At 46.3% G+C, this 10,932-nt stretch overlaps 1 protein-coding gene across 5 annotated transcripts; it reads right to left on the minus strand.

Annotated features, from left to right (window-relative positions):
• Positions 1–5,088: 5,088 nt before the first annotated feature.
• On the minus strand, positions 5,089–10,542 carry TMEM106C (transmembrane protein 106C). 5 transcript variants are annotated; one of them, XM_047742651.1, is made up of 8 exons: positions 10,415–10,542; positions 9,622–9,833; positions 8,657–8,720; positions 8,000–8,159; positions 7,768–7,908; positions 7,271–7,320; positions 6,735–6,788; positions 5,089–5,817 (listed from the first exon to the last, which is right to left on the minus strand). In XM_047742651.1, the coding sequence occupies exons 2-8, from the start codon at positions 9,803–9,805 to the stop codon at positions 5,721–5,723; spliced, it is 750 nt and encodes a 249-aa protein (XP_047598607.1). In that variant the 5' UTR covers positions 9,806–9,833; positions 10,415–10,542; the 3' UTR covers positions 5,089–5,720. The 5 variants fall into 5 exon arrangements, with proteins under 5 accessions (XP_047598607.1, XP_047598605.1, XP_047598606.1 ...); XM_047742649.1 differs by having other exon boundaries at positions 10,337–10,489; XM_047742650.1 differs by having other exon boundaries at positions 10,296–10,459.
• Between the last annotated feature and the right edge of the window lie 390 nt (positions 10,543–10,932).

Genomic DNA, 10,932 nt, shown 5'->3' on the forward strand with positions numbered 1-10,932 from the left:
TTCTGCAAAGAAGACATCCCAGATGGCCAACAGACACATGAAAAAGTGCTCCACATCACTCACCATCAGGGAAATACAAATCAAAACCACAGAAAGACACCACCTCACACCAGTCAGAATAGCTAAAATTAACAAGTCAGGAAATGACAGATGCTGGCGAGGATGCGGAGAAAGGAGAACCGTCCTACACTGTTGGTGGGAATGCAAGCTGGTGCAGCCACTCTGGAAAACAGTACAGAGTTTCCTCGAAAAGTTGAAAATAGAACTACCCTATGACCCAGCAATTGCACTACTGGGTATTTACTCCAAAGATACAAATATAGTGATCCAAAGGGGCACGTGCACCGAAATGTTTATAGCAGCAATGTCCACAATAGCCAAACTATGGAAAGAACCTAGACGCATCAACAGAGGAATGGATAAAGAAGTGGTATATATATGCAATGGAATACTATGCAGCCATCAAAAGAAATGAAATCTTGCCATTTGCAATGTCATGGATGGAACTAGAGGGTATTATGCTGAGCGAAATAAGTCACTCAGAGGAAGACAATTATCATATGATCTCCCTGATATAAGGAAGTTGAGAGGCAAAGTGGGGGGTATGCAGGGTAGGGAAGGAAAAATGAAACAAAATGGGATTGGGAGGGTGACAAACCATAAGAGACTCTTAATCTCACAAAACAAATTGAGGGTTGCTGGGGGTTGGTGGGGTAGGGATAGGGTGGTTGGGTTATGGACATTGGGGAGGGTATGTGCTATGGTGAGTGCTGTGAAATGTGTAAGCCTGATGATTCACAGACCTGTACCCCTAGGGCAAATAATACATTCTATGTTGGAAAAATAATTTTAAAAGAAATGAGGCATCCATATTGGTAAGGAAGAAATTCGACTGTCACTATTTGCAGATGACATGATACTATATACAGAAAACTAAACACCCCACCAAAAAATTACTAGAACTGATAAATGAATTCAGGTAAATCACCGGATACAAAATCAATGTACAGACATCCATTACATTTCTTTTTTTTTTTTTTAAAGATTTTATTTATTTATCTGAGGGAGAGAGTGAGCGAGTGAGAGAGAGAGTATAAACTGGGAGGGAGGCAGAGGGACAGGGAGGTGCAGACTCCCTGCTGAGCAGGGAGCCTGATGTGGGACTTGATCCCAGGACCTTGGGATCATGACCTGAGCTGAAGGCAGATGCTAAACCGACTGAGCCACCCAGGCACCCTGCCATTGCATTTCTATACACTAATAATGAAGCAACAGAAAGTGAAATTAAGAAAACAATCCCATTTACAATCACACCGAAAAAATAAAATATCTAGCAATAAACTTAACCAAAGAGGTAAAAGAGCTATACTCTGAAAACTATAAAGCACTGACAAAAGAAATTGAAGAGAACACAAAGAAATGGAAAGATATGCCATGCATAGATTGGAAGCACAGATATTGTTACAATGTCTGTACTACCCAAAGCAATCTACAGATTTAATGCAATCTCCATTAAAATACCAACAGCATTTTTCAAAGAACAAACAATCCTAAAATTTATATGGAACCACAAAAGATCCTAAATAGACAAAGTAATTCTGACAAAGCCAAGCCAAGCTGGAGGTATCACAATTCCAGACTTCAACTCATAAAACTTGTAGTAATCAAATCAGTATAGTATGGGCACAATATCAGACAAAAAGATCAATGGAACAGAATAGAAAACCCAGAAATAAGCCCACAAACATATGGTCAATTAATCTTTGACAAAAGGGGAAGGAATATCTAATGGGAAAAAGTCTCTTCAACAAACAGTGTTGGTAAAGCTGGTCAGCTACATGCAAAAGAATGAAACTGGGCCATTTTCTTACACCATACACAAAAATAAACTCAAAATGGATTAAAGACCTAAATGTGAGACCTGAAACCATAATCATCCTGGAAGAGAGCATAAGCAGTAATTTCTCTGACACCACCCACAGCAACATTTCTCTAGATAGGTCTCCTGAGGCAAGACAAACAGAAGCAAAAGAAAACTATAGGTACTATATTAAAATAAAAAGCTTCTGCACAGTGAAGAAAATAATCAACAAAACTAAAAGGCGACCTACAGAATGGGAGAAGATATTTGTAAATAACGTCTCTGATAAAGGGGTAATATCCAAAATATATAAGAACTGATACAACTCAACATCCAGAAAACAAATAATCCAATTAAAAAATGGGCAGATCGGGGCGCCTGGGTGGCTCAGTGGGTTAAGCCGCTGCCTTCGGCTCAGGTCATGATCTCAGGATCCTGGGATCGAGCCCCGCATCGGGCTCTCTGCTCAGCAGGGAGCCTGCTTCCTCCTCTCTCTCTGTCTGCCTCTCTGCCTGCTTGTGATCTCTCTCTGTCAGATAAATAAATAAAATCTTTAAAAAAAAAAAAAAAAATGGGCAGAAGACATGAGTAGACATTTCCCCAAAGGATACGTCCCAATGGCCAACAGACACATGAGATGCTCAACATCACACATCATCAGGGTAATGCAAATCCAAACTACAGTGAGGTATTACTTCACACCTGTCAGCACGGCTAATATCAAAAACCTAAGAAACAACATGTGTTGGCAAGGATGTGGAGAAAAAGGAACCCTCTTGCACTGTTGGTGGGAATGCAAACTGTGGCAGCCATGGTGAAAGACAGTATGAGGGTTCCTCAAAAATTAAAAATGGAACTACATATGATCCAGTAATCACATGAGTGGGTACTTACCCCAAAGTACAAAAATACTAATTTAAAGGGATACTTGCACCCCTACATTGATTGCAGCATTATTTACAAAAGTCAAATTATGGAGGCAGCCCAAGTGTCCACTGACTGATGAATGGATAAAGAACATGCGGTCTATATACACAATGGAATATTATTCAGCCACAGAAAAGAATGAAATCTTACCGTCTGCAATAACGTGGATGGAGCTAAAATAATGCAAAGTGAAATAAGTCAGAGAAAGATAAATACCATGTGAAAAGATAAAGAGATAAAGAGAAAGATAAATACCTCTTCTGTGGATTTGAGGACATAAAACAAATAAGCAAAGGAAAAGAGAGAAAGCAAGAAACAGAGACCTGTAGAGAACAAACTGTTGGTTGCCAGAGGGGAGATGGGTGTGGGGACGGGGGAAACAGGTGAAGCAAGTGAGGAGTACACTCAGTGTAAGCACTCAGCGAGGTACAGAAGGGTTAAGTCACTACTAATATACACCTACAACGAATAGAACACTCTATGTTCACTATGCTGAAATTAAAACACAGAATCTTACTGACAAAGGCAAAGAGTAAGAACTACTTTGCCGAGAGGAAGTATTCGGGACCCTTTAGATTCATGTAGAGCTTTTGTAAACAGGCTCAGTCTTTTATTTTCATTATTATTTATTTTCTTAAAGTAGGCTCTACACCCCATGTGGGACTTGAACTCATGACTCTGAGATCAAGAGTCACATGCTCTACCGACTGAGCCAGCCAGGGTCCCACCGAACGGACAGAGCTTTTAAAATAATTTGGTTCACACCCGAGGCTAGAGTTCCTAGAAGAGCTGATCCAGGGATCTCGGGGATTCTGCTCTGGGAAAACTGGGGTTGCAGGATAGACTGGTGAGGTAAACTGTGGCCTATATGGGGCCTGGTAAATATCAAAAGCTTGTGATAGTTAAACTTCCAGCTATGATTCTTGATGAAATGCATCAGACAAAACGCCATCCTTGGCATACAGCAGGTGCTCAGTAAACAGTTTTCTGGCTTGAGTAAATGAACAAATGGAGATTTCCACCAGGTGACACAGAAGTAGTTTAGAACAAGAAAGATTAGAATACAGGCCAAGCCAGAAACTACAGAGATCGCTAGTAAAGTCTTACCTCTAAGAAACATACTCTCTCCAAATCTCAGTGCACTAGAAAAACAACAGAGACAGCAATGACGCCCAAGCCAACCACTTGCCCTTCCATTTTGGGGCTGCTGACAGCAAATTATATGCATTTACTCAGTAATTGACAGATAGCATAATAAAATTGGGCAGAACATCCCAAAGTGTCATTTGGGATGCCAGGGATATAAATAGGCACGAGAATTCATACAGCATTATGCAGTCAGATGTGTTTAAAAATTCTAAGTGCTCTCATTTGAATATTGTAGCTGAATTCCAAGGCACTATGTAGTAGAAATGTTACTGAGGCACACGGCCATAAAATGTGACTCAGAACAGAGTAAACTTTTCAAAATTACACGAAAAATGGGCTAGCGGCCATCTGGGAAATGGGAAAACGAAAGAGAAGACATCTGTGAACATCTTTGTGCGTTCAGGGCACGCTCTGTCTGGGACAGTGCTCTCAGGACCGGCGACGCACTCCTGCTCCGCTGCACCCGACAGACGTCACTATCCGGTCCAAACACACCGCTGAAGGATCTGCGAGAGTGCTGAAGCTCCGCTTTCAACCCTCAGTTTTTGGGTTACTCAGTTACGGTCAACATCAGCCAAACAGTCATAAACTTTAACAATCGTCAGAAGATTCAGAGTGCAAAAATCATGAGGCAAATATTGAGTAACAGGAATGGGAACAAAAACTAATACAGACTCCCTTCCTTCATCTGTTGCTTGTTAAGGAGCCCAGCTCAGCCGAGTTCTGAAACCTAACTGCTCAAGCTACTCAACCGGATTCGCTGCCGTCATGGGGCTGCCGCCCACTCTCTGGGTGCCAAGAGGGTGGCCACCCATTAAGGAGCTTTCAGCCTCAGACCATGTCCTCTTAGCACTACAGCCCATTGGTGGGGGAAGTTATTCCTCCGCAGGAAAGCAAGCTTCACTGGGCAGGCGGCTGCCCCACCTACAGAGTGAAGCGTTCTGTCCTGGGAGAGCAGGGGGGCAGCCTGTCACCATGGGGGCCAGGTGGAGAGAGAAGCAAGGCTGCTGTGGCCGAGGGGAGCTCACGGGGACAGGGCAGTCAGGCTCCTCTTCCTCCCTCCCATCCTGTGCTGACCCACTTAGCAGGCAACTATTCTAGTCCCCCCAAGGTGGCTCCTAAGACACCCAGGTAATCAGAGGAGACGCAGATGAATCAAAAGCCGGGTTTATTTTTCTACCAAATCCTTAATCCATGTTCCAGCCAATGGATGAAGGGTAATCAAGCCTCACATAGACTCTTGGTAAAAACAATTGTAACTTTCTACAGGAAAACGTTGTGGGTTTTGTTTTGAAGTTCCTAGGCATTTGTGAACAGGTGCAAAAATTTCCCCTATTAAACGGTCTGTGCTTTCTTAGGTATTCAAACGTTCTCACCCTGCTGCCTCTTCTGTGCAGACGAGTGAGACCATTCTGCGGCTGCCCAAACAGTCCAAACTTCACGTCACTCCATGGTCTGCTAACCTAAAACCACCGCAGGGTTTCAGTGCGTAATGCCCCAGAACAGCTGAAAAGACTGGAATTCAATTCTTCAAACTTGCTCTGAGTGCCTACTATTTGCTGGGCACAGGCTAGGCACTGGGCAGTGATTCTGCTGGTTCTGAGAAACACAGGTGGCGCCACAGAGAGTTCTCCCTGCAAGTGGCAGGAGGATGTCTGCTGGGGATTGAGAGAAACAACTTCTCCTCTACTTCTACCACCTGGGGTAGGTATGAAACTCAGGCCCTGGGAACAGATGTTGTCTCTTCTGGCAGGTGCTGCCATGGAAAAACCAATAGCAGTTTCTAAACAGCCGTGGAATTTGCTCCACAATCCACATAGTGATGTGTCTCCAAGGAGCTCTGGGTCATGTGGCCAATGTATGAAATCTTCACTGAAGTTCTAGGGGGTGGAAAAAAAAAAAAAAAAAAAAAAAAAAAAAAACAAACAAACAAACCAAGAAGAATAAATTCGATTTTTGAGACAAAGTAAGAAAAATTGCCTAAATAACTTCTTGCAAACTCAGGCAACAAAATCCATGGGCCCCAGATGCGTTATCTTCATGGTTATGTAACCAGGAGACCAGAATTTCGTACATTCACAGAAAGACTATGTCACGAGGTGACTTCCTCAAGAAGCGATTCTACACTCAGGACAATTTTGCCCCACAGGAAACTTCTGGCATTGTCTGGAGCCATTCTGGGGTGTTACAACTGAGGGCGAGGGGAAGCAGTGACTGTTCCTGGCACTTAGCAAGCAGAGGCCCGGGATGCTGTAAAATGTCTTGCTGTGCAAAGGACAGTTCCTGACAACAAAGGGCTGTAAATCCTTTGCTGAGGCTGAGAAACCCTGCTCTAGACCCTCACACTTCACACACCCACAGCAGGTGCTTCTCATCTGTAGATTCCGAGGTCAAGATTCTAAGCCAGACCCTGCAGACCCATGACACAGGGTAATTTGTGTGGCCAGAAAGCAAGCTGGCCAAACGCTCAGTCCTTACACCTTGAGAAGCTTTTCAATTCTTTACTAGTCTCATTAGGATTCTAAAGGGATCACAAAACTAGATCCAACTTCATGGAGAAAACTCTCTAGCTGCCAATTCCAAATCTGGAGACCTGTGATTTGCACCCTGCATCAAGGGGATACCCAAGGGTCTACTCTATCTGTGCCTGTAAGGCACTGGGTGCCCCCTCTTTGGTTAGGTGAAATCTGCCTTGTGGTTCACACAGCACCTCCCGAGCAGAGGTGGTGAGGTCACACAGCCTGATGGTCCGGACGCAAACACAAAGGCCAAGGGGACAGGGAGAAGAGCCACGTACCGCAGGAAGATCACTATATTGTGTACCAGGATATCGGGCAATGTGCAGAAGAAGCTACCGAACAGCAAACAGGGAGACAGTTTGGTTTAAAAAAAAAAAAAAAAAAAAGGAAAAGAGGAAAAAAAGAATCATCAGGAGAGTGCTGAGTTAATGGTCAGCCCTACCTGGGGCCCCTGCCCTCCCCTTCCCTTCTGACCTAAGTGCTACCAAGGCTCACTAGCTCGGAGTCCCCACAGTGTCCATGCACCCTTCCACGTCATAATACTTTGTTGTTTTTTTTTTCAGACCCACCACAGAAATGCTGGAGCTTGGAGATAGATGCTTCTGGTGGCTTACCATTCTCTTAGAAATTCCAGCACCTCAGTTGTTTATCCAACAACACATCTTCCAAATAAACCTCAAGATGGCCAAAGCTTACGGAACCCACAGGCCAAAGCCTGGGACTTAAGGGAGGACTGGCCCCAATAAACGAGTACACTCTGAATCCCCTTCATCCAGCAGAGAGCACACATATAGAGAACAAACACTGTCCTTACTATACATAAGAAAATGGTCCACCCATCTCAGCTTTCGCAGTAAAATTCACCTGAAAATAAGACACCAGCATCAGTCTGTGGCCAGGCAGGCCTGCCTGACCCAGAACAGTACTATTATCAGCAATCCACAGACCTGGGAGCATTCTTCTATCACATATAAAATACTTCCCCAAGATGGTCCCTGACACAGACTGTGTCCCTCTAACAATGTCTGCAACCCCTTCCCTTCTGAGGGGCCAACAGACCTCAGATTATACCTCCTCTTCTTGATTTGTAGTGAATTGTCTGCTCAAAAATTCTTTTGTTCCCCTAACACTTAAATGCTGATTTTTCTCCTACTTTCTCATAATTACAGGGCATGTCAGATCTTCCTCACCAAACAGTTCCTACCAATGCAAATGAAATGGAAAGCAAAGTCATGAGGCTACAGCATCCCAGAGTCCCCTACTCCTCCTCCCTGAAGCCCATGGAGCAAGGACCCTAAGAGAACAGCATACCAGTTGCTCGCTCCGAGGTGGAATGAAGGAGACGTTAGTGGTCACATATGTGCCAACCACTGTGTTCATGTACTGAACCTGGCTGGACAGGCTGGTCACTGCCACTGAGTAGAAGTTGGAGTTCCTGATTTTCAGGGTGGCCTGCATCAGGGCAAGTGAGAAAACAAGGATGAGTGTTCCGGGTCCGAAACTTGCAGGTGCATGATCTGGGAAGCAAGGCCCTCCATCTTACCGTGATAGCAAGGATGACAAGGGAGTCCTGCTTATTAAATGTGACTTTCACCACTTTGATGCCGTCATCATCCACAAGGACCGAATGTGGAAACAGGAAGAAAACCACCAAACCAGATGCCAGGAGACAGAGCAGGACAGACAGGAGGACGTACTGCTTGCTGGAATGACACAGCACATAACCAGATGGGCAGTCAGATATCAAGGTCCAGTTAGTTAAGATAAAATGCAAAACCAGGAATGAGGGGAAGGGGAAAGTACAAAGAGCCAGGAACCACAAACCAGGGAGGAATGAGTGGAGTGGGGAGAAGCCTTTGAAAACCCATTTGAATGCTGTCTGTCATCTGGGGAGAGAAGCTGAAGAGAGGAGCTCTGGGGACAGAAACATTTCCTCACCTCCCATGATACCCCTGTTCTCCAAAACCTTCCACGGTCAACTCTTTCACTTGGCTCTTGGAATGTTTCTAGTAGTTTCCATAACCCCAGACTGTGATGGGGCAGAGATCTCTTGCTTGAGCACATAGTATTAAAGGAAATGGAGAATTTACAAGAATAGATAATAAAAGTTTTCAAAAAGTTAGCTGGTGCTCATAAATATACGGGACTAGGGAAAGAAGGACAGAAGTAAGTATTGAAAGGTGAGAGGCATGAAACTCACGTTCTCTGAGGGCGCAGTCTCTGATCACTGTGTGGGATCAAAGCCACCAACTCATTTACTTGTTCTAGGAAAGAACCGAACAATTATTTTGGTATAAAAATAAATCCCACGCGCTGACTCCGTTCTCCTTTATGTCGCACATCAACCTGCCGCCACACATGCTTGCCTGGAATTAGACATTTCTGTGATACAGGTTTCACATTTTGGGCCTAAGGAACAAGAAACAAATCTAGAGAGTGTGCCATAAATTGCAAAACATTAATCCTACCAGGACAGTGACATGGAGGTTGAGCAATCCAGGTTCCTATTCTAGTATTACCCCATGGCCCGGAGCTGCCGAATGGCCTTGGGGAAGTAGTCGTACCCTCCCTAGGCCACTGTCTCCTCACGTGTCACAGGAAGGCATGTCCTATGAAGTGGATAGTTTCTAGGGTTCTTACCAGCTGCAAACACCTGTGACTCTCCATCTAAAGTGTTAAGGCTTTCTGAGGGGCAACTTAGTGACAGATGATCTTGTCCTTAGTGGAGGCGCCACTCCTGAGCATCTGTTTTTCTCTCCCCGCTTGAAATATTTCCAGACCTTAGGCTGTTAATGATTTACTACCTGCTTCCTTGAAAAGAAGCTTCCAAGATGGTTCCCCTACAAAGCTGTGCCAGGCCTTATGAGTGAGAGCAATAAAGAGATGGGACTGTCAACAGATCCCACAGCGTAAAGCAAACTGAATGTTCCAAAGCAAGGAAACAAAGAACAAAAGAGTGGAAGTGAAGAAGGGCTTTCAGATATAAGGAGGCCAACAGAAGTTGTGGAACCTACCCAAATTTATCAAGTCAGCTCAGTTGGCTCCTGTCCAGGGTACTGTCTCTGACTATGACAGTACTGCCTAGAAGCAAAGCTCTGCCTGGGAGATGGAAGAAGCCCTGTGCGTACCTTGGGAATCCTTTCCATGATTACCAAAGCCTCTCACCTGTGGGAATGTAGCCGGTCCCCTGGCACGTGAGACAGGTGATGCTATCTCGACCGGTGAACTCCACATATGGGAACTGAGCAATGGCTTCTTCCTGCTCCCTGTTGGCCAGCAGATCCTCCCTGTTCTCTTTCTTTCGCTTGCAGTAAGAGGGGCGAGCAGAGGTGGAATGCTGGGACCCCATGGCCGGGATGTGCCACTTGTGTCATGTCCTAGGACACAGAGAGGCAAGCGAATGCAGGTTAGTGGCCCCATCGAGCCAGGAGGGAGCAAACTGCTTTGTCTGAGAAAAGTGAAAACACAAAAATGACCAAACTGCCGTCCGTGATTTTAAACACCTGCGCGTTTTCTACCAGGATTATCATTTTGTAGCAATGCTCCCCACCTCCCTCCCACCTGCTACATAAAGCCTGAGGAACAGCAGCCCCTCCGCCAACCTGCCCAGCTCCCCACAGCCCGGGACTCGGCGCACCCCAGCTCCCACCAGGTCGCAGCCTCGCCCCTTCCCGTCCACTATTTGCAAACTCTGTGCTCTCTCCTCAAGAAAACCTTCCCGGACAAACAACAAGCCTCAAATCAACAACAGGCCTTGGAGCTCCCCATCCCCCTCCACTCCCAGCCCCGGGAGGCGGGCTCAGGTCACACCCCCTGAGAGAGTGACGCTCCGGGCCCACCAGAGTCGCCTAGGCGTGAGCGAACGCCGACGTCCCCAGACCTGCAGGGCGCCGACTCCTGGCAGCTCCTCTCCGGGCCGGACCCGCAGCTACCTGCCCGCTCCAGCAGGTTTACTTGCCTCTTCAGTCCTCGCAGCAGCCCTCACTCGCTGCGCACGCGCCGGAAGACCAGCCGCGCCGGGAAGAGGGGGGGTGGGGGGGGGGAGCGCCGGCTTACGCTCGCGCATGCGCTCTTCGGAACCCAGCTGGCAGAGGGCGGTGGAGAGCGGCTCCCGGAGCAGACTGGGGGAGAGACGGGGGACTGGGAGAGAGGCCGACGCTCCGCTTCCTCAGAAAGGCTGGGAGGTGCCTGAGTCAAGTGTCCGGAGGCGCGTTGCCTCTGCCTGGGGACAAGGAAGGAGCCTGCAGCTGCCAAAGCTATTCTCAACTGCCGTTTGAGCACAGGGGCAGTGTGGATGCTGAGGGTGTAAAGATGCTTAGAAGACATGGAAACTGCCCTGCTTCTGCTTTTAGGCGTCGCCTTTGCTAGTCGTCCACACACACGAAGGCGTGCACGGAAGGGGTTAAAGAACACTTTTAAAAGGGTGGGTTTCCCCCCTGCTTGTGCTCTCTTTCTCTCTCTCTTTGTCAAATAAAT

The sequence above is a fragment of the Lutra lutra genome, chromosome 8 (genome assembly GCF_902655055.1).
Source record: "Lutra lutra chromosome 8, mLutLut1.2, whole genome shotgun sequence".
NCBI classification, from domain to species: domain Eukaryota; kingdom Metazoa; phylum Chordata; class Mammalia; order Carnivora; family Mustelidae; genus Lutra; species Lutra lutra.